The sequence below is a fragment of the Rhipicephalus sanguineus genome, chromosome 6 (assembly GCF_013339695.2).
Source record: "Rhipicephalus sanguineus isolate Rsan-2018 chromosome 6, BIME_Rsan_1.4, whole genome shotgun sequence".
NCBI lineage: Eukaryota > Metazoa > Arthropoda > Arachnida > Ixodida > Ixodidae > Rhipicephalus > Rhipicephalus sanguineus.
The window spans coordinates 106,097,388-106,121,579 of NC_051181.1; the positions used below are offsets into that span (position 1 = coordinate 106,097,388).

The 24,192-nt window shown below is 43.8% G+C and overlaps 2 protein-coding genes across 2 annotated transcripts in view; one reads left to right on the plus strand and one right to left on the minus strand.

Annotated features, from left to right (window-relative positions):
• LOC119396089 (cathepsin L-like) overlaps positions 1-24,192 on the minus strand; it is a 543,104-nt gene that overhangs the window by 457,452 nt on the left and 61,460 nt on the right. The window lies entirely within an intron of this gene.
• LOC119396093 (uncharacterized) lies at positions 13,647-22,821 on the plus strand. The gene is made up of 7 exons (XM_037663181.2): positions 13,647-14,366; positions 16,337-16,422; positions 18,722-18,787; positions 19,073-19,105; positions 21,004-21,114; positions 22,088-22,129; positions 22,619-22,821. Exons 1-7 carry the CDS (start codon positions 14,300-14,302, stop codon positions 22,649-22,651), a joined length of 438 nt encoding a protein of 145 aa, XP_037519109.1. The 5' UTR covers positions 13,647-14,299; the 3' UTR covers positions 22,652-22,821.

Sequence of the window (24,192 nt, forward strand, 5' to 3'; positions counted from 1 at the left end):
TTCAAGTCTTCATTGAATTTGGATGAAATCGATCTTCCCTCCGTTTTAGGACACGAAGGTTAGTCTTGGGAAATCTTGTTTCTTTTCCGACTTATCAATGTTTCGTGTGATTTTGATCAATTCAATTTTGGGACCATTCTCGCCCAAAAAGAAGCCTATATAGCCTTTGGAAATCTAGTATTTATCGATTTTTCATAGTTTCGTAGTAATAAGTTAAAGTCGATCTGGGACAACTTTCGGCCTAACTAGCAAGCCTATATACTGCCTTTGAAAATCTTCTATTTTTCGATTTTTCATAATTTTGTAGTATTCTGATGCAATTCACTTTAGGACCATTTTCAACTAAATGGCAAGCCTATTTAGCCTTTGGAAATCTTGTATTTTTCGATTTTTCATAGTGTGGTCATTTTGGGGTGCATTCGACTTGAGACCATTTCAATCTCAATGGCAAGCCTTTGGAAATCTGGTATTTTTCGATTTTTCACCGTGTTATCGTTTTTGGATGCACTCGACTTTGGAGCCATTTCAACTAAAATGACAAGCCCATAGCCTTTGTAAATCTTGTATTTTTCCATTTTGCAATGTTTCGTCGTCTTCTGAAGAATTCGATTTTGGGACCATTTTCTACCGAAATGGCAAGCCTATGGATAATTTATTTTATTTGTTGCTTATTCGGCGTTTTCTTAAAGTCTGATTAAATATATTCAGTGGGTGTCTTTTGAACCAAAAAATCAAAGCTATTGGTTTAGCTATTCTACAATTGACGACGCGAGAATCTTTTGCTCAATTTAAATAGAACAGATTTGATGGGTAATTTTCACCAAGCAGTAAGCCTATAGGCTTTCCTGTTCGGTCAAAAATGCTTCAGTGATTTGTTTTATTGAATTGTAAGGATGCCTATGATTAGAGAATAAAAGATTAATAGAGGCTACAGCTTTCATTACCAATGACACTAATATTTTCGTTGAAGTCCTATATCTATCGAGCGCTGGACAAAAAACCCAAGCGTTAAGTTGTACTATTGTGGGCTGCAATAAGGTACAAACCAACTTGTAAGCACCCTTTCCTCCGCCGTTCCAATAGATCAGTGGCTAAGGTGCTGGGCTCATAACGAAAAGGGCAGTTTTCGAATCCCGGTGCGGGCATCGATACCAAAAATTTAAAGGTAAAACCCTCGGAATTCTTGATGTATGAGATTGGGGCCGCTGGTTGCCTGCAATAAAGGGCCCTCCCACTTAGATGTATAGTGAACCTGACCTTTATTTCATTAATTCAATTCTTTTTAGGTTTCGTCGCAAATTATCATGCAACCTATATCTTGCTCGTTGTTTTACTAGTACCCTCACCGCATTGGTGGCGAAACGCTTGGGTGTCAGCTTCCAATACGGGAGGTACCGGGTTCGATCCCCAGTGCCGGCCGCCCACCCAGCGGTTTCAAATGGGTACAGGCGGGCTTCGTAGTGGCACTACAATGCCGCTGTGGCGCGGGGCTTACGACGCTTGGAGGATTCACAACCCGCTGCACGGGTTCCAGGGTAGCTTCCCGTGCAGTGAACCGGGGGTCCTCCTTTTTTATGAAATAAAACAAAAAAGCACCATAATTTTTAGGCCCGGACGTTTTTTCTTCTTCGTTTAAAGGTCGGTCAGCACTTCATTGCCGCGCATGCTTACAAATCCAATGGTGGGCGTGGTAATGCGAGCCCCTACACACGCATTATGGCATCTTTCTATGCGTAGCATTACCAGCAGTTCGATGCGAACCACCCGTCTTTGATGCGCGAAGTGGGTTTTAGCCACGTTAACCACATGAGTCCAGCGTGCCTTTCCATTTTTCTTGGTGAGGCCTTCAGCTGGATTCGAACCAGCGCCCCTTCGCTTGTGAGCCGAACACTTTACCATCTCGGCTACAACAACTGCGCAGCGGACGACGTTTGGAAGTTGCACTGTACTGCAAATTATCGCACACACACGTATGCATGTCGCTGCACGTGTTGCGCATACGTAAAAATGAATGCGTTGCTTTGCATCTCCCGTCCATCTCCGGGCAAACGCCCAGAGATGGACACGTTTCACAGGTAAGTTCGGGTGTCATTTGTGAACAGAAAGGTATGAATACAGCCTCCAGAAATTTCCATTTCTAGATTTTTAAAGGTTTCATCGCATCCTGATGAAAGAGATCTTGTGAGAGCTTTTGACCGAAAGGGTAATACTGAAAAGCGTTTGGAAATACCGAATTTCTGGACTTTTTAAGGTTTCATCGAATTTTGAAGTAACCGATTTTAGAGTAACATTGTCTCGGAGCTGACAATTTGGTTGGTAGCGAAGAAATTCCGCAGTGTGAACAAAGAAGGACCAAATCATACACTAGAAAACAGGACGAGCGTTGACTTTCTACTGAACGTTTGATCACAAAATTCGAGATATGTATGTTGTAGGAGACACGCCCCCGCTGGCGGTCTTGATAGCACCACGTGATGCGCATTAGCGATGCGCGTGGTCCATTCGGTTTCGTTTCTTAAGATGTGGCCACTTTGGCGCCGCCCAGGGAGAGGATCGCATAGCTTCAACTAAGAACCATAGGCTGCCTGGAGTTGCTGCTCGCCTGCTTCTCGCTTCCTGCCTGCCCTGCCTTGCGCAAGCCTTCGGTCGATCGTGCTGACGTGTGAGCGTTAAATAAATTGCTGTCGGTTGTTATGTGAATACTGCTTGTCCCTTGGTTTAACTACGGACGGGATGCACCAAGCCCGATACCCACATTGTGTGCCGTGACAGTGATGGTGTATACTAAAACGATTACTTCGTTCCAGTTTAACGAAATATCCCTCAATGAATGCGCGTGAGCTAGAGCTTATCATGCGCCCGTTGAAAAAACGTCGTGGTATGGAAAAATGCACTGCAGTCACAGTGCTTGCAATGAAAAAGAATTGCAAACAGGATTAGTTCCTAAAACACCATTTTGTGCTCGCGCGCACGCTGCTTTTTTCGAAAACACCACGTTTTCGTAACGGCCGCATTATAACCTTTGGACGCGAAATTATTGAAGGACGTTCAATTAAAGCTTAATCAAAGTACTTTCAGCAGGCCCGTACCCAAGGGGGGGGGGTGCCCTAGTCACCGCCCCTCGAAATTTTGATGGAGGGGGTGCTTTACCGAAAATAAGTAATGAAAATAGGCCTTTTCCTTAAGTAGCCAAGGCTTTCAGCAGGCCTCCACGCACCCCCCCCCCCCACCACCCAAAAAAAATTCCAGGCTAGGGGCTTGACTGTCAGTACGCCACGACTATCACAATTGAGGAACTAAGTGTTTTGCTTGACAGCTGTCATCTGAACATTGGCTGGTGTGCGCAAACATGTATTCGTCAAAATTTCTGTTAAAAAAAGGCAAACAAACAAAGTATTGAGTGAACCGTACCATTTTTATACGTCTGTTCTCGTGCTTAGTTCTTGGTGCGAGACGTATTCTCTGCCAATTTTTGTCTATTTTCGGACTAAATAGTACGCCTACAGCCTTGGTAATCTTGTATTTCTTATACTTCATACTTTGGTCGATATTCATATGCAAATGATTTTGGGACCATTTTCAACTTAAACGGTTGAAAATCACATATTTCCCGATTTTTCATAGTTTGGTCGTAGTCTGACGCAATTAATTTTGAGACCATTTTCAACCTAACCGGCAAACGTAGAAACGTTCGGAAGTTGTACTTTTCGGGTTTCATAATTTGGTCGTATCCTGATGCAGTTGGTTTTGGGACCATTTTCAACCTAAACGGCAAGCCTACAGCCTTTGGAAATCTTGTATTTTTCAATGTTTTTCATAGTTTTGTCGTATTCGGATAGAATTGATTTTAGAACCATTTTGAACCTAAATAGCAAGCTTACAGTCTTTGGAAACCTTGCATTTTTTTTTCATAGGTTGGCCGTATTGTCATGCAATTGATTGCGGGACAATCTTCAACTAAATGGCAAGCCTACAGCCTTTGTAAACCTTGTATTTTCGGATTTTTTATAGTTTGGTCATATTGCGATGCAATTAATTTTGGGACCATATTCAACCTAAACGGCAAGCCTACGTCTTTGAAAATCTTGTATATTTCGATTTTTCATAGTTTGGTCGTATTCTCATGCAATTGATTTTGGGACAATTTTCAACTAAATGGCAAGACTACAGCCTTTGCAAATCTTGTATTTCTCAATTTTTTATAGTTCGGTCGTATTCCGACGCAACTGATTTTGGGGCCATTTTCAACTAATTGGCAAGCCTATATAGCTTTTGGAAATCTTGTAGTTTTCGATTTTCATAGTGTGGTCGTTTTTGGGTGCATTCGACTTGGGACCATTTCAATCTAAATGGCTAGCCAATAGCCATTGCAAATCTTGTATTTTTCGATTTTGCAATGTTTCGTCGTTTTTCAGATGAATTCGATTTTGGGAACATTTTCTACCGAAATGGCAAGCCTATGGATAATTTGTTTTCTTTTTTGCTTATTCAGCGTTTTCTTAAAATCTCATTAAATATATTCAGTGGGTGTCTTTTGAACCAAAAAAGGAAGGCTACTGGTTAGCTATTCTAGAATTTTCGACGCGAGAATGTCTTGCTCAATTTGAATAGAATAGATTTGATGGGTAATTTTCACCAAGCAGTAAGCCTATAGGTTTTTCTGTTTGGTCAAAAATGCTTCAACGATTTGTTTTATCGAATGGTAAGGATGCCTAGGATTAGAGAATAAAAGTTTAATAGAGGCTACAGCTTTCATTAGGAATGACACTAATATTTTTGTTGAAGTCCTATATCTACCGAGGGTTGGACAACAAACCCAAGCATTCAGTTGTACGATTGTGGGGTGCAATAAGGGAGAGACCACCCTGTAAGCGCCGTTTTCTGCGGCGTTGGAATAGCTCAGTGGTTAAGGCGTTGGGCTGGTACCCAAAAGGGCAGTGGTTCGAATCTCGGTGCGGGCATCGTTACCAAAAATGTAAAGGTAAAACCCTTGGAATTCTTGATATATGAGATTGCTTCCGCAGGCTGCTTGCAATTAAGGGCCTTCCCACTTAGATCTATAGTAAACCTGACCTTTATTTAATTAATTCGATTCTTTTTAGGTTTCGTCGCAAATTATCATGCAACCTATATCTTGCTCGTTGTTTACCAGTACCCTCACCGCATTGGTGGCGAAACGCTTGGGCGTCAGCTTCCAATACGGGAGGTACCGGGTTCGATCCCCAGTGCCGGCCGCCCACCCAGCGGTTTCAAATGGGTACAGGCGGGCTTCGTAGTGGCGCTACACTGCCGCTGTGGCGCGGAGCTTACGACGCTTGGAGGATTCACAACCCGCTGCACGGGTTCCAGGGTAGCTTCCCGTGCAGCGAACCGGGGATCCTCCTCTTTTTTTAAATATTCAGTGAAAAAAAAAAACAAAACAAAAAAGCACCATACTTTTGGACGTTTTCCCTTCTTCGTTTAAAGGTCGGTCCTTCATTGCGGGGCATGCTTACAAATCCAGTGGTTGGCGCGGTAATGCGAGCCCCTATAAACGCAAGATGACATCTTTCTATGCGCAGCATTACCGGCAGTGCGATGCGAACAACCCGTCTTTGATGCACGAAGTGGGTATTAGCCACGTTGACCGCATCACACCAGCGTGCCTTTCCATTTTTCTTGGTGAGGCCTTCAGCGGGATTCGAACCAGCGCCCCTTCGCATGTGAGCCGAACACTGTACCATCTCGGATACAACAACAGCACAGGAAACGGTGTTTGGAAATTGCACTGCACTGCAAATTATCGCACACACACGCATGCATGTCGCTGCACATGTTGCGCATACGTAAAAATTAATGCGTTGCTTTGCATGTCCATCTCCGGGCAAACGCCCAGAGATGGACACGTTTCACAAGTAAGTTCGGGTGTCATTTGTGAACAGAAAGGTAACAATACAGCCTCCAGAAATTTCCATTTCTAGATTTTTAAAGGTTTCATCGCATTCGGATGGAACAGATCTAATGAGAGCTTTTGACCGAAAGGGTAAGACTGAAAAGCGTTTGGAAATACCGAATTTCTGGATTTTTAAGGTTTCATCGAATTTTGAAGTAACCGATTTTAGAGTAACATTGTCTCGGAGCTGACAATTTGGTTGGTAGCGAAGAAATTCCGCAGTGTGAACAAAGAAGGACCAAATCATACACTAGAAAACAGGACGAGCGTTGACTTTCTACTGAACGTTTGATCACAAAATTCGAGATATGTATGTTGTAGGAGACACGCCCCCGCTGGCGGTCTTGATAGCACCACGTGATGCGCATTAGCGATGCGCGTGGTCCATTCTGTTCTTTAAGATGTGGCCGCTTTGGCGCCGCCCAGGGAGAGGATCGCATAGCTTCAACAAGAACCATAGGCTGCCTGGAGTTGCTGCTCGCCTGCTGCTCGCTTCCTGCCTGTCCAGCCTTGCGCAAGCCTTCGGTCGTCGTGCTGACGTGTGAGCGTTAAATAAATTGCTGTCGGTTGTTATGTGAATACTGCTTGTCCCTTGGTTTAACTACGGACGGGATGCACCAAGCCCGATACCCACATTGTGTGCCGTGACAGTGATGGTGTACTAAAACGATTACTTCGTTCCAGTTTAACGAAATATGCCTCAATGATTGCGCGTGAGCTAGAGCTTATCATGCCGCCCGTTGAAAAGAACGTCCTGGTATGGAAAAAAGCTGTGCATTCACACTGCTTGCAATGAAAAAGAATTGCACACAAGATTAGTTCCTAACACCCAGTGTGTGTTCGCGCGCACGCTGCTCTTTTCGAAAACAGGAGTCCGGAAAAATTCCTCCGGAAAACTCCGGAAAACTCCGGAAAAAGTTCCTGGCTATGGGCTTGACTTTCAGTATACGCCACGACTATCGCAACTGAAGAACGAAGTGTTTTGCTTGATAGGTTTCATCTGAATTTTGGCTGGTGTGCGCAAACATATATATGTCAAAAATTCTATTTAAAAAAGGCAAACAAACAATGTATTGAGTGAACGCACCATTTTATTTCGTCTGTTCTCGTGCTTAGGTGTTGGTATGAAACATATTCTCTGCCAATTTTCGTCTATTTTCGGACTAAATAGTACGAATATAGCCTTTGGAAATCTTGTATTTTTTTATTTTTCGTACTTTGGTCGTATTCCGATGCAATTGACTTTGGGACCATTTTCAACTTAAACGGCAAGCCTAGAGCCTTTGCAAAGCTTGTATTTTCCGATGTTGCATAGTTTGGTCGTAGTCTGACGCAATTAATTTTGAGACCATTTTCAACCTAACTGGCAAGCTTACAAACCTTTGGAAATCTTGTATACTTGAATTTTTTGCATAGTTTGGTCATATTCGGATAGAATTGATTTTAGGACCATTTTGAACCTAAATGGCAAGCCTACGTACAGTCTTTGGAAACCTTGTATTGTTTTATTTTTTCATAGTTTGGTCGCATTCTGATGCAATTGATTCTGGGACCATTTTCAAACGAAACGGCAAGCCTAGAGCCTTTGGAAATCTTGTATATTTCATTTTTTTTCGTAGTTTGGTCGTATTAGGATAGAATTGATTTTAGGACCATTTTGAGCCTAAATCGCAAGCCTACAGTCTTTGGAAACTTTATATATTTTATTTTTTTATACGTTGGTCTTATTGTCATGCAATTGATTTTGGTACAATCTTCAAATAAATGGCAAGCCTTTGTAAACCTTGTATTTTTCGATTTTTTATAGTTTGGTCATATTCCGATGCAATTAATTGTGGGACCATATTCAACCTAAACGGCAAGCCTAAGTCTTTGAAAATCTTGTATTTTTCGATTTTTCGTAGTTTGGTCGTATTGTCATGCAATTGATTTTGGGAGAATTTTCAACAGAATGTCAAGGCTACAGCCTTTGGAAATCTTGTAGCTTTGGATTTTTCATAGTGTGGTCGTCTTTGGGTGCATTCGACTTGGGACCATTTGAATCTAAATGGCAAACCATTGGTAATCTGGTATTTTTCGATTATGCAGTGTTGTCGTTTTTGGATGCATTCGACTTTGGAGCCATTTCAAATAAATGGCATGCCAATAGCCTTTGGAAATCGTGTATTTTTTTATTTTGAAATGTTTCGTCGTCTTCTGATGAATTCGATTTTGGGACCATTTTCTACCGAAATGGCAAGCCTATGGATAATTTGTTTTGTTTTTTGCTTATTCAGTGTTTTCTTAAAATCTGATGAATTATATTTAGAGGGTGTCTTTTCAACTAAAAAAGGAAAGCTATTGGTTATCTATTCTAGAATTTTCGACACGAGAATGTTTTGCTCAATTTAAATAGAATAGATTTGATGGGTAATTTTCACCAAGCAGTAAGCCTATAGGCTTTCCTGTTTCGTCAAAAATGCTTCAATGATTTGCTTTATTGAATTGTAAGGATGCTTAAGATTACAGAATAAAAGGTTAATAGAGGCTACAGCTTTCATTATCAATGACACTAATATTTTTGTTGAAGTCCAATATCTACCGAGGGTTGGACAAAACCCAAGCATTAAGTTGTACGATTGTGGCGTGCAATAAGGTACAAACCAACTTGTAAGCACCGTTTCATGCGCCGTTGCCAATAGCCCAGTGGTTAAGGCGTTGGGCTGGTAACCAAAAGGGCAGTGGTTCGAATCCCGGTGCGGGCATCGATACCAAAAATGTAAAGGTGAAACCCTCGGAATTGATGATGATGAAAGATTGCGGCCGCAGGTTGCTTGCAATAAAGGCCCCTGCCACTTAGATCTAGTGAACCTGACCTTTATTTCATTAGTTCGATTCTTTTTTAGGTTTCGTCGCAAATTATCATGCATCCTATATCTTGCTCGTTGTTTACTAGTACCCTCACCGCATTGGTGGCGAAACGCTTGGGCGTCAGCTTCCAATACGGGAGGGACCGGGTTCGATCCCCAGTACCGGCCGCCCACCCAGCGGTTTCAAATGGGTACAGGCGGTCTTCGTAGTGGCGCTACACTGCCGCTGTGGCGCGGAGCTTACGACGCTTGGAGGATTCACAACCCGCTGCACGGGTTCCAGGGTAGCTTCCCGTGCAGCGAACCGGGGGTCCTCCTTTTTTTTAAATATTCAGTAAAAAACAAAACAATAAACACCATAATTTTTAGGTTTGGACGTTTTTTATTCTTCGTTTAAAGGTCGGTCAGCACTTCATTGCCGCGCATGCTTACAAATCCAATGGTGGGCGTGGTAATGCGAGCCCTTATACACGCCTGATGACATCTTTCTAAGCGTAGCATTACCGGCAGTGCGATGCGAACCACCCGTCTTTGACGCACGAAGTGGGATTTAGCCACGTTAACCGCATCACTTTAGCGTGCCTTTCCATTTTTCTTACTGAGGCCTTCAGCGGGATTCGATCCAGCGCCCTTTCGCTTGTGAGCCGAACACTTTACCATCTCGGCTACAACAACAGCGCAGGAAATAGTGTTTGGAAGTTGCACTGCACTGAAAATTATTGCACACACACACGCATGCGCGTCGCTGCACATGTTGCGCATACGTAAAAATTAATGCTTTGCTTTGCATGTCCATCTCCGGGCAAACGCCCAGAGATGGACACGTTTCACAAGTAAGTTCGGGTGTCATTTGTGAACAGAAAGGTAGGAATACAGCTTCCAGAAATCTTAATATCTAGATTTTTTAAGGTTTCTTCGCATTCTGATGGAACAGATCTTGTGAGAGCTTTTGAACGAAAGGGTAAGACTGAAAAGCGTTTGGAAATCTCGAATTTCTGGATTTTTAAGGTTTCATTGCATTTTGAAGTAATCGATTTTAGAGTAGCATTGTCTCGGAGTTGACAATTTGGTTCGTAGCGAAGAAATTCTGCAGTGTGAAGAAAGAAGGACCAAATCATACACTAGAAAACAGGACGAGCGTTGACTTTCTACTGAACGTTTGATATATATGTATATCGCCTTCTATATCGTCTTAGTAGGGAAATCGCCAACCTCTGTGTACCAGCGTGATTTGGTGTTTGCGTTTTGGCACAGAACCTGAACATAATCGTTGCCCGACATTTGATGTTGAAACGTGCTGCACACCAACTCGTAACATTTATTTGGCGGAGTATGCAAAGCAAATCAGAACGAGGTGAGTTTGGGATTATTGGCAAAGCATGGCGGGAATTTCGAATCCCGCGGTCTGTCGAAACTTGACACAGCAAATCTGTAGTCAGGCCATCGCCTTCACTCTCGTATCATAGCATTTCACAGCGATGAAGAACGTCGCACCGTACCAATAGGAAGACTATGCGGGAACTACGCTTGTCCCGTTCAACTCGTTTGCCTTTACTGCACTGTGGCTCCCGCTTCATTCTGGTCAGATGTACCGTTCTCCACACACTGAAAGGGCCAAGAGAATGCTGTTCTAAAGTTCACGATACCAACTGTGACCGTTGTCATGACCCTGCTGCTGTCTTCACATGGGTAGCAAACCGGCTGTCGTATACTGGTTAACCTCGCTGCCTTTCCTTCTCTATTATTTCCTTCCGTCTTGTCTTAATGAAAGCCAGCAGATATATAGTGAAGCAAATGAAAGTATATGGGACGTTAATTGTAATGTATTAAGTGTATTGTAGTAATTGTAATATAGATGTGAAGGAGGTAAAGTGGACGAAAAGACATCTTCCCACCGGCAGGGACCGAACCTGCAGCCTTCAGATAACTCGCCCTATGCTCTTACCAGTTGAGCTACGGCGGCGATCGTCCCTTCGTCCACTTATATATCGTGTACTTATGTGCATGCAAACCTGGGAGTGTTAGTCAGCGCCGCTCGTAGCCACGACGGCGAGTGTGGAACACTTTTTTTGCCAGATGACGTCACATAGCACGTGAACCTTTAACGAGTGGACATCTAACCGATAAGCCCTCGCATGCAGGTTCGGTCCCTTCCGGCAGCAAGTTGTCTTTTCGTACACTTTACTTTCTTCACATCTATATCAGAATTACTACAGCACACTTAAAAACAGTACAATTAACGTCCCCTATACCTTCCCTGGCTTCATTATCTGTTGGTTTTCATTAAGTTTCGTCAAACAAAGAAAAAAACGAGCCCTCATAATTCCCTTCCTTCATTTATACTTTCTTTTGTCACACATGAACTTGTTCGCCTTAACACAAAACAAGTTCGGCCATTTCGTAACGCCTTGAACTCCAACAGATGCTACATTACCAGCTAGCTGCAAAATGGTTCATAAGGTTTATGACTGGGACCTGAATACACTTTTTTTGTATTGACAAATAATTACGTACATTGTAGATGGCCTAAAGAAAAAAAGAACGTGATATGACCGCGAACGAGTGCCGCAACTTCTGGACGATACGTGACGGCCATTTTTGCTTCCGCATCTTCCCGCGGTTTGCCAAATCCCCTCTTAACTGTTTATGTTTTGCCTTTACAAAGCGTAATTTAAACATTTTGCTGAACTCATTATTTGTCCTTTAATAGCGTTCCCCTCGCGTTGCCGCTTGCGGCTTATAGCTTTCCGAGGCCGCGTTCTCGCCTCATAGCCTGCGCAATTAGAGACGCCGGTGACGTCAGACGATGCGACAACAAAGCCGAGATCCCCTTTGACATGCACATCACGCCGTCGCACGCTTGACCCCTCCCTGTGAACCCTCACGACCGCGGAGAGCAGCACGTTGATGCCAGGCGTCACCGGGCCAACCTTATCGGACATCATCACCGCGATGCCGGGACTACGCCTTGATATATAATACGGCACTCGCTGCGCCAACCTACTATACGTGATAGGCAGCTTAGCTGACTTAGCCTCTTCCCTCCAGCGACTGCAGTTGCAGTTGAGAATGCGCCGTGAACGTGTACACGCATACAGAATCGCATATAGACTGGCGGAGCTCGTGCATTACGCGAAACGATTCGAGACACAATGTTAGCAGGGGTGCTGAATGTAGAATGTGAATTCTCGGTGAAAAAAAAAACTAGTTCTCCAGCAACAAATTGAATATCTGCAGCAGTTCCTCATTAAAGAAAGTATAAACCGTCCGACTAAACCTAAGCTGTAAGTAAATCATCATATTAATGCCTGTTTAAAAGCGAAAGTCCCACAATATGGGATGGGCATCTACAGTAAAGATCATGAATATCACGAATATCTTTATGGTGAATATCAACCGAGTGTTCCAGTTTTGCACACTATTGCATCTCAAGGGAGCATACCTGCCATGGGAGTTCAGCAGGTAATAAGGTACCGCGCTACCAAGATCGAGGACGCGGGTTCGATTGCCGCCTGGTTACGTCGGCCGCATTATGGAGGGGGGCTGAAAGCCAGATACACTGGCGCTCGTTAATGAACCACGGGTGGTCAAAATTAATCCGACCTTCTCCACTGCGACCAACCTCGTAATGGGGGACTTTGACTTTGATTAATCAGTATCTTTAGAAATGGTTGGCCGCAATATCTAATGCGCATCTACGAATCTTACGAACGAAAGGCTTCGTGAATCCGGCACCTGTGCTCTTTGATGTGTACGTCCGACGAATGTGTATACCCAGCGCAAAAGCACCTCCAGTGAATTCAGGGTAAAGAAGCGCGCAGCACTCTGCCTGTGAACTATAGGTAATGCTGCTCATGAATATATACGTTAGCGATCCACTCTTCGTTGTTAGCCCAAAGGTGTTCTGTCGCACACAGCGTAAACGGCATCAAGCCGTCACAATCACCGTTCCTTTCTCCGGAAAAAAAAAATCCCCTCGCTTCTTCTCACGCCCCACTTTTTGACGGGCTGCGTACGAGAAGCAACAAACGGAGAACAAACGGCCGGAGGTGTGCGAAGAATGGATGGATAGTTGGAAGGCCACCGCGATCCCGGTTCATAATACGGCACAAAACAAAGGAAGCAGCGGGGACACAAAAGAGAGTGGTTGCCCTTCATTTTGTCACTTTTGTTCGGGTCTGCTCATTTGCCCGGCGCGCCACCAAACGAGCGAGCTTCCTCACGCCTCCCCCTCTCCCCGTATTCTCTCTCTCGCTCTCTTATATATATATATATATATATATATATATATATATATATATATATATATATATATATATATATATAAATAAAAACGAAACTTTCGCGCAACGCAAACGGTTTAAGCGAGAAAGCATGCTCACCAATGTGATCACAGCCCCTTGCCTATATGCGCACGTGTGAAACAAAAAGAACTCCAACACGTGGCGTAGAGATGGCCATTGAGGAAGAGGGTGAAATTAGACTACTGGCACCTATAGCCGTAAAGAGAGCTCCAGCGTTAGTCATATACACATACAAAAAGAATACATTGGTGAGGTGGCGAGGGGAATCGGTCACGCGCTGCTAGCAGCGCGTTCAGGATCACAAGCGCACGAAAGCGCGATGGAATAGCCCTGAAACAAAGAAGAAAGAACGAGCAAACAAACTAATGGGCACCGAAAAAAAGGGAGAGGCGAAAGTAAAAAAAAAAAAAAACCTACCTGTTCTGGTTCTCTTTCGCTCCCGCTTTTATTTATTTATGTTTTCTCTCTCCTTCCTTCTCGCCCGTTACTTTCCTCCCGAGGCACCCCTCCTCCCGGCGATTTTGTCGTCCGTTAGCGGGACGAAAAGTCGTCCGCGTCAAATCGGCCGGGTATCCCGGAATCGTGAGATCGCTCACACGACGGCACCGCGTCGACTCTTCCAGTACACGTCGGGCACGTCGCACTTTGTCGTTAACGATCAGGAACATCTTTGTGTTGCCCTCGAAAGTGTGTTCTTGACAAGATACCTGGGTTCGTAGAGCTTTCGATCTGTGGTTATATTATTTTTGCGCGAAATCTCGTATTAGTTTTATTTTTTAATTGGGGGCCGCAGCTGGAAAGGAGGGAGCCCCGGGTCTTCGACGCTGCGTTTCGTAATCTACGACATATCGACTCGGTGGTCGTTGGCAGCCTTGCGGAAGCGTTGTCCTCTACGGGACGCTTTACGAACGACAATATCGACATCGATCAACTCGCTACTCGACGAAAGCTGTTTTGTCTATCTTTGTTCGCCACCTTACGTGTGGGATTCTCCGAGCGCCTTCAGTAAACGCCGATAGAAGACTGCTGTGCCGCAGACATCCGTAACCGGTTGGCGACGGTTGTGATGGTTTGCGTTCAACTTACCTCCTGGAGCGATAGACGACTTGGAGGCTGCGCTCGTGCTGAGGTTACGACCCTCGAAGACCCCAACTAGCCGCTGCGGGAGATTGGCTGGCCGTACTTGCGAAACTCGCAAGTCAGCGGACAGCGGAATGGAGGGCATCGGCGCGGCGGTGTCAAGAAAGTACGCCTGGGCCATCGGAGCTTTGTGTGTCATTGGTAAGATACCGTTTTTTGTTCCTATATCCGAGAAAGTATACGTATCGTCCTTACGAATAGGACGTTTTACCACTTTCAGTGCACTTTCTGCCCACTTACCTTGTCGAGAGAGAGAGAGAGAGAGAGAGAGAGAGAGAGAGAGAGAGAAGCAACTTTATTTATCCCATCCTAAACGGAAATGGAGAAAAAGGTGAAGGAGGTTATCCTACTCGCGGCGTAGGCCTCCTCTACAACCTCAGCCCACCTCAGGATAGTCTCTTGAAGTGCGGGGTTGTAGCTGCGCCTGGCAGCCTCCCACAGCTCTTGACCACTGAAATGTTTACGAAGGCTCGGGGGAGGGGAGAAATTTTTACTTGCCACACAATGTGGTTTAGGTCCGCGCTCTCCTGAGAGAACAAACTTGCAGTCCGAACTAGGGTACATACGCGGGAAAATGCTGTGGAATAAGGCCGGGGAGAGAACAGTGCGGGTTTGTAGTTTACGCTATAGAACCTCGCGCCTGCGTGAGGGCCGAGGCAGCAAAGGTGGGAGGGTTTGGCGACCTGTAGGCAGTAATGCCCGCAGACATCGTGAAGAAACTGCGGGAGATGTTCAGTTAGAAGGTGAATGACATCGCGATGGAAAATTCTAGTCAGAGAGCCCTGAGTCGATTAGGCGTAGTTTTTCAAAGTATCCTTTATTAAAAATTTTCGAGAATAATAACTGTTGCTGCAGGTAGCCTAGAAAACAGCAAGAGGAAAGCGAACAGAATGGACCTTCCGGATACGGTCCATTCTTAGGTTCGACCTGGTAGGTGGTTCATTTTGAACTATTATAAAAGCGCAAAGCTACACGTAGACCAAGAAAAGACGACACGTAGACAAAGCGCTGTCCGTGCCTCTATGTCCTCTTTCAGTTCGTCCACGAGTAGATTTAAGCTATAAGCATAGTTCGAGGTAACGGCTACGTGCAACCGTTCGGGGCTGCTGGGCTGTAAATTGAGTGCGTGTGAAGGTGCCGTTTGCGTAAACTGCATTGTGAGAGTTGGGTTAGCCAAACAAGTTCTGTGAAAGTTCTTGAAAGAGCGGGCTCACGAAAGGGAAACGACCATGTGCAGATTTGTAGAGAGTGACACGATTTCAACTGTGGACACAATTGGAACAGAAGTGTGCGTTGTTGAGCTTTGAAGTGAATAGGTGAAAAGTGGACCTTCACCGGTAAACTTTCCATTACCATGTCATTCCGTTTATTCTTTCTTTTTCTCATTTATTTATTCAGTTCAATAGGCTGTTAGTAAGTTTGTTGGTTAGTTAATAAGCCAGTTCGTTAGTCAGTCAGTTAATTAGCTAGCTGGTTATTGAGTTGGTTACCTAGTTCGTTAGTCAGTCAGTCAGTCAGTTAGTTAGTTAGTTAGTTAGTTAGTTAGTTAGTTAGTTAGTTAGTTAGTTAGTTAGTTAGTTAGTTAGTTAGTTAGTTAGTTAGTTAGTTAGTTAGTTAGTTAGTTATGAAGTAGCTGACAAGCTCTTCTTTACTGCACCCTCTTCACAGCAGCCTATGTATTACAATACAGAACGGAACGCTGTCATCCACTTGACGGCATATAAGGTACTCAGGAGAACGGTTGCCTTAATCAGGCAACTAAATGTGAGTTTGACTTCTTCCCAACCGGGTCCTTAATTACTTTTGAGGAAACCGTCTGAATCTTTTTACTGGCCTATTTTTCAGGGCGTTCTGTCAGGAGGATGACAACATTCCCTTTCATGTTATCGCGTCGAAGGGCGCTTTTTCTTGTACGATAAAGTGCGACAACTGCTTGTTGTTGATGCTATCGGAAAACCGATAAAAGTTTAAGTGACCCGAAATAACAAAATATCTTGTGAGGTACACCATTAGATTTGCAGTTCTGTGTCAAAAAAGAAAGTGACAAAAGACTGGTTTAACGGAGACGTTGCAACAAGGGCCTGAGCTGGTTTCTTTCGTGCCTTTTTAAGGAATGATGCTGATTGGACAGTCAACAGTGCAAGGTGCTAAGGGAGTCACTATTCTGGACTGCATCAGACAGGAGATCCCGGCAACGGTAAGAAACCGACATGATTTCTTTGCCGTGAGCTGTTTTGGGCAGCTATAGTCGTATTGAAAACCTGAAGTCGATGCTTACTTGAAGACGTTGCGTTTCAAAAAAGAATCAACACATACCCGTTTCTTGGTGGCAAAACTAAAAACCAAATGCCATGAAGTGGAACCCACCAAGCTGTACATGCGCAGTTGCGCGTGATTGGTGCAGCACAGATGTAATACATTTCGAAAAATACAAGAAGCCCTTCAATGCCACGCCCTGTTCCAGTAAATTGTCTATCTGTGCTGGAAAATTTATTCGTTTGTGTCGACAATATATCTACAGCACTCATTGCATTATTTATTCTTTGATTATGCTGAACAGAAGTGCGGCCATTGGGACTGCTGTGACACTTAACATTCAGCGCTATGCGAGTGGTGTGTTCGGCAAGAAACTTGCGTACTTACGTTACTTATGTATTTACCCACTGAACACAAAGCCCTAAGTATGAGGTTGGCAAAGAAGGCTTCACTTTAGGACGCTCGGGCATTGGGTGCATATTAGACAACCTCAGCTGGTCAGAATTAATCAGGAACGTATGATTATAGCCTCTCTCATATATGTATAACTTTGGGCCGTTAAATACAATCAATCAATCAATCAATCAATCAATCAATCAATCAATCAATCAATCAATCAATCAATCAATCAATCAATCAATCAATCAATCAATCAATCAATCAATCAATGGTGATGATAACGAGTTGAAGTATTGCAAATCGTGAAAACAATAATTCAAATGGAGCCACAAGATGCGTGAGCTGAAATCCTGGGGGGCTATTTATCAGAACGGGCTCTGGCAAATGCGCAATACACTGTGGAGTGACAATAAAAACGTAGCGCGCTGCGATCGATCATATACAAAGCAATTTTGATAAACTCATTGTATCTGTAAGTCATTTTTCAGTATGTGTCCAAAAATGCAGGGGCATATCAAGTCGTTCTCGGTTGATTTCCCAGAGCGTACTCTGTGCGCAGGAAATGAAAGTGGTTTTCGTCGAGTATAGGCCCTTTTCTATTATAGAGCTCTAAAACTGATATTTATAGTTGTCCTTTAGAAAGAGCAAACAAACCATTTTCACACTTGAAATATGCCCAGAAATTCTTCTAACATGTTTGCACTACGATTACCTTACATGCATTGCACCTACTCTTCATTTGCGTGAGCATGTCCTTTGTTTGCCATGTCTTTTGTTGCCGGGTCGCTTTCCTTGTTGGTATTAAAAGACAAAGCGTGTTTAAGAGAGAATTGCATTGCCACCAACGTTTGGCGTCCTATCAAAACCTTTTCTATTGCTTAGTTTGGCAGTGACGTCATCGTCTGCGATATAAATAAAAGTGACTCTCAAAATAATAAGTTTGTATACTGGTTTATGACCAAACAATATTCTTATATAAAGAAACTCTTCACGACAAACAGGAGCACTATAACAGTGTTGGCTGTTCTGAAGAAGCGGCAATCATCCTTTGCTCCATTCCTCCTTACGGATTTGCACGTCTTTATACACAAGGCTGCATTCTAAATGAGATAAGAGAATATTATACTTAACAGCTTCCAAAAACTGAATATGCGTTTCTAGGGGCAATGAACAGAGTTAGACACGTACTGTTTTGAGCATCGACTCACGCATTCCTGAAGTTTTGATCATCCCTTGATCTAAGGAATGAGCGATGACAGAATGTTGTTCATTGCATGGGGAAGGAAGGAGCTAACGTAAAAAGTCTATCGGTAAGTTACGCGTTTTATTCTGCGTCAGTTATTTCAATTTCTGCACCTATGATGCATACATTCATATTCGTATTGTGACTACAGTTCAGAGAATGGCATTCGTAATTAGTAACTTTGAAATGAGCCCAACACTCGCAGTTGTCGTGCGGCCAAATATGTTATCTTTGAAACATTTCTCTTAATGGGCAGCACGACTGTGAAAATGACCTCGATGGTGTGCATTTATGGTACTTGCCACTGGCGTGTACTACGACATTTGGTGGCAATGCACAAGGACAGTTTTGTCTTCTTTCTTTAAAACATGGTCGCATAGTGCAAGTAAAACATCAATGTAGTCATACGGTATAGCTCAAATAACGCGTCGCTTAATGAATCTCATTAGATCTACTTACATACAATGGCTCTATAAGATGCGGAGAATTAGGCTTGACTGCTAGAGCTCTGTCGAATCAATTTTTCTTTGCTTTAAGTAAAAGTTCTCTGTCGTGCGAAGGAGAACTAAACGTTGCGTTTGTTTATCTATTTCTCCAGGTTTCTCCAAAGTTCCAAGAGTGCGTGGACAACGTAACCATTGGGAGCTTCTACAAATTCATGACCGTAAGTTTTACTCTAAATTTGTAAGGAAAATAATACAAATTTATGTGGCGGATTTAAAAAGTTGAGTTGCTCCGTTGGCAATTTTGTGCACATTCAGGCCAACTCGTTTTAGCGCTAACAGAACGGGTGGCATGAAAAAGGGCACATTACAGGCGAAGCACCCTTTGCCTTCTCCCGCGTTTCCGTGTCTGCCAGTGCTAAAACATGTTTACAGTGAGCAAGCAACTCGCCCATATTACAACACTGACTCACTTCAATCTGTCTCTTTCTTCACGCCATGCACAGGGTTTGCAATGCATCCTGAGGCTCGCGAATGCAGTGAGTATCTTCGAACAATACTCTCGTTCTTGTGCTTATGAGTATTGTCACGTATAGCTGTGGCCGGCAATAGAGTCCTCTCTGTCGTGACGTTGAAGAAGGCGGCAGCTAAGCCGGAATAGACTCGACTCTTTATTGGACGAACTTACCGAAGTTAAACAAAACACAGTACAACGAGTGTGGTGGTCGGTCGTCGAAATCCTATCCTCGGTGATAATGTTAAAAAGGCAGTGCGTGCAAACATGGACACAAGAAAGAAGTCAAGACACCATAAGCGTTTTTTTTTACATAGAGTAATCGCTTGTTCTCACGTCTGCGCGGCTGTTCACGCCGCACATGCAATTTGAAGCTTCGATACAACATACTAGAAGCTTGTCGTGCATGAAGGCACGTCTTGCGCCGTGAGGCAGCTTCGTAAATATATAGAGATTCGGTGAAGAAAATTTCACCGGAAAACTTCAAGAACTATGCCTGTCCATATCTATAGGAATAGCGAAATGTTTGATTTTACGAACGAAAGAAGGGTTTACGAAGATGGAGGGGTCATGAAAATTCTATTTGCCGACAGCTGGCGGGTGGCCTCACTAGAAATCATCTGCAAGTACACTCAATTGCATGTTAAAAAGGAAGCGCAGGAGACTTGGCTACCCATTGAAATAAATAAAGGCTAAAATTTAGTACACATAAGTTAATTTAGGTGCGCTATATTGGGTGGTGGTCCATCACATTTATAGTCACAATAAGAAATCTACTTCTGCCTATGCGAAACCAACACCCTGACAACTCATTCAACCGCTTTTAACACTTTTTACCGGTTTGAACACTTGAGTTGAATGCTTAAGATGCAATTAAAAGACCGAGTTTTACGAAGCCTAAAACTTATTTCGTATGCGAACTGTACCGAAGAGTATGGCACGATTTCACGCAGATATGTTGTTAGCCTCACCAGTTGTTATATTCGCACTGAATATGAACTTTCGCTCCACTTTCCGCTCATTCCCTTTTTGCACTAACATTATTTGGGAAACCTACATCTTTCGTTTTCTTTAACTTCAATATCAAAAGTACATAAGGCGTTCTCCTATTGAGCAGAAGGTGGTTAGTTCGATTCCAGGCCGGGGCGCACGTTCCTGACAGGTCGGAGTCTAAAAGCTCTTGAGCACTGGGCTCTGCGTGCAGGTCGATTCTGCTTGGCTGTTAAACATTATTTAGCACCTCTCTATTACTGGGTCTCCGTCAGTGGCGTGCCCAGGGATTTATGGTGGAATACAGATATTGTTGATAGAACTAAGGTAACGTATGTACTGCGCGTTGTTTACGTGGTAGCTGAATGGTGACAAAAAAGAGTTCGATCCTGTAATTTTTGTAGAGATCTGCATGCATCGTGTCTGTCAATGGTGCGTCACCGTTCCTCACTTACTCTACTTAACTGTATCGTAAAACACGAGTACATACACGAGTCACAGCTTCATTCTAAACCTCTTGTGAAGATGATGACTATACTTGCGTTCTTTAATCAATCAGCTCGTGGGCGCAAACATCACCGTAACACTGGTGGGTTGGGAGCGAATGAGCAACGGCCACATAACATGTTTTTTTTTTCTGATTACTTCTTTCTCTCAAACAATCTGTTTTGGAGCACAACCCTTTAAACAGTGAACGCAAATAAGGCGCATATTAGTAAGGACGTAAGTTCCTCTTCAGTTACATGCATGTTTTTTTCTTTCTTCTCAACCAACAGCAAAACCATTTAGAATCACACGGACACACGCGATGCCACAGTGGCTGTGACACCCTTTTATGCAATAAATTTATCAAAGTAGAAGTTCACCCTTTTCTAGAAGTTCACGAATGCTTATGAACTACGCGCTGCCGGCTATAAAAACTTTAATTTGCAGATCCGACCGGATCGCTTTGTCGACACCGCGCTGCTGTTCTCGGCGGTGGGGGACTTCAAGGGTACCCGGTTCGAGCTTGCAGTCGACAAGTGCGCCTCGCCGCCCATGCTGGTACATAATTATTCTTATCGTATATTGCAAAGTCACGCTTCTTCCTTTCTTCGACTGTCCACACATCACACGAGACCGATGGCGTCGATATAACGCATAGAAATTCGTGATTTCGGATTAGCTCAATAACGATGCAAATCCTCGCCTTCTTGATTTCTTTAAGCTAGATAACATTTTATATGGGAGAGCACCACTTTGCGGCACATGTTTCCTTAGAGATGATACTTTTTTAACTTTGCATGATATTTTAATTTCTCGTTTCTTCAATGTTTGGTACATCCCCCGCTAAGCAAAAAAAAAAAAAAGGAATGTTCTTAATCACGTGTTCGCCCAACTCTTCATTGTCTGTTTGGTTTTGTATTGGCTGCTTCTGAAGGTGACAAATTTACACTTTCAATTGTGTTTCAAAAATTCTGACCACGGATGCAGCCAAATTTCGCGCCAATTAACGGATCACCTGCTGTACTCTCAATGCGCTCGCGCTATTACACGTAATATACGGGAGCGTGATGTTGTCGGGTTGCTTTCCAGACTGCCCATATTTCAATTTTATTCCTTTTTTATAACTAGTTGGAAGCATGTGTCCTCATATTCACTCACTCTGTTTCTCGATATGCATGATGGGACGAATGTTACGGCGTGAGGTGTTTCGCGACCGAGTCGAATCTCAACCCAATTACTTGCAGTCCTTAAAACAGTTAACACTGCGTAGCTCATGCGCACTATATTGCACGTAGCGCATTTTCAGCCCAGGATACATATACAGGCTTAAGAATATACTCTGCTTTTCTCAGCACCCACATCGCTTTAAGTGTTTGACTCAACCTCTACCATTTAGTCCCCTCATGTATGCAGGCATCATTTCCGTCCTGGTGGATGTTTCTAGGAAGCTTTTGTTTTACTTGTGATGATTTTATAGTTGCAAACCAAAAAGTAATAATAATGTTTTTTCTTGTCTTGTTTAATTCTTCAGGCGATCAAGTTCACTACCTGCCTTTTCACTCGGTTTCAGGAGGTGAGTTGCATAACGGGTATCTTTACATGTGTACCGCTTAATTGCTGAACAAGAAGGGGAAGCAACAAATCGCTGCTATCCAGCTGTGGCGAGTCTGTGATACACTGCCAAGCTTTTCAGATTCAACGTAGTTATAATTGCGTTCAAAAGTTATCATTATGCTTGCTCGCCCAACCCGTGTGTTACTAGTAAAGAGTGATCACCCTGCTCGTGAGTTTCCATTGCGTATCGCGATAAAGAGAGGGGGAAATTGCTCAAGCGTTGTGTAATAAAAGAAGGCAAAAGTCCGAAATTCTTAATATCTTTTAGCAAAATTGCACTTTTACTTCTGGTTATCAGGCTCGCATGCATATACAAGCTGGAAAACATTACTTCAGACAATCAGACTTTAGCTCATCTTTTGGGTCCAACTGTGTTGACCTGCTGGCGCCTTGTATGAGCGTGAACACCGATTTCAACTCACACCGTGCGTTCGTTTCCTACACGCAGATTTGCAAAACGAGAGTGAAGAAACCAGGATAGTCATTCCCGAAGATTGAGGACGACGCGGCAGGCCACCCGACATTTCGTGAACAGTGGAGGCACGCGGACGGCAGCCCCACGAGCACGTGACTCAGCACCAAAGACACCTCGCGACGTTGAAGCGTGCGACGTGGTTGTCGCATCACTACACGGCATCACTATGTTTGTTCCAACTGCAAAAAAAAAAAAAAGGCGCCCTTATACTGAAGGCCGCTGCTTGTAGAACCCACACGTATAGGTATTTTGCACCACTTAGAACGCCCATATAGGTGTGTCAAAACACGTAGATCACGTGAGCCATTATAGTATGCGGTGCAGGCTTCGGCTTTACGAAGTTATGGGTGGGGGTAAGGGTAGAGGGGGCAGTAAGTGTCCTGGTGATGGTAAGAGAGAAACCTTGCAGATGTGTTGAGTGGAGAGCACTGCTTGCAGGAATATGAAGTGCTGTACATTTGAAAGTGTGGGCTGTGAGAGCTCTGTACTGTTTGTTATAACTATGGATTGACTCTATACTATTTTTTTTTTGGTTGTCACTCATGCAAATCTTTCAATTTTTGACCTCCTCAATAACGTACAATAAATTTTGCGCAATCTCCCCGCAGCGCGCTATCGATTTCCACCACTTAAGGCTTAGTTTTATGGCGCTACCGTAAACACTACTGCAGTAAAGCTATACACAACAGCGTTTTCGTGACTGAACAGCGTGCGATAACCGCATATATATAGAGGCGAAAGAGGAAGCGCAGTTGCCCGTATTGTTAGTAACATTGTTACGCATGAGGGTTTTATTAGCTGCTTTGCGACCAAGTAACAAGAGTGTAAACCGAAGACCAGATAGCCGAATTTGAGTGGTGTTTAAAGAATCGATTTAATTGTTTGTTTAAAGCTTGCTAGTCTCCATTTAGTGCGAGTGGCAGCGTCTCTTACTTTCACGCTCACTATCTTGAATTGTTATCTATCATGGTTGGTGTGGCTGTTCTCTTGCCGGTGTTGCACTAGGACTGGGGTTAGCTTGGCATGCCTGGCCGACGATTTTTGCGCGTGCGCACGGTATGAGTTGTCAAGGCTAATACCTCATCAATCCTGAATAACTAAGGCGCATCTTGAGACCTTGGGGTAAATTCCAAGCTTGTGCTACGTGATGTAATTTGGCTCCTTTCCGTCGCGTATCGCAGTCACAGCCGCTGATGAATGACATCTCTTATTTCGTTGGATTTCTAGTTTCACGTATGCGAGTCCTATGGCGCTGCTATGGGCTACAAAAATGGATGTCGACTCGTTTTCTCACTCCGGCACAGAGCAGCACGAGCCACTGGGCGAATCCAAGGTCCCCTGTACCACGCGAAAACACAAAACGCGAGCAGAAGCATCTTCCCTGAATCATAACCTCACAGATACTTCAGATGAGGAGATGTGTTTGAGCGTAGCGCAATACAGAATTCGCTTAGAGTTTTCCACATGCTGCAACGTTGCGACGCGAACAGCACCGTGGTCGCGAAAAGTTTGTTACATACGTTACGGCCTTGCAAGTTCACCGCTGA

Bases quoted from the DNA above. Each gene is read 5' to 3' on its own strand.
- LOC119396093 (XM_037663181.2), top strand. From the start codon at position 14,300: ATGGAGGGCATCGGCGCGGCGGTGTCAAGAAAGTACGCCTGGGCCATC. The intron at 18,788-19,072 runs GTAAGTTTTACT...CGCCATGCACAG, and splicing joins GCTTCTACAAATTCATGACC to GGTTTGCAATGCATCCTGAG. The intron at 19,106-21,003 runs GTGAGTATCTTC...TTTAATTTGCAG, and splicing joins TCCTGAGGCTCGCGAATGCA to ATCCGACCGGATCGCTTTGT.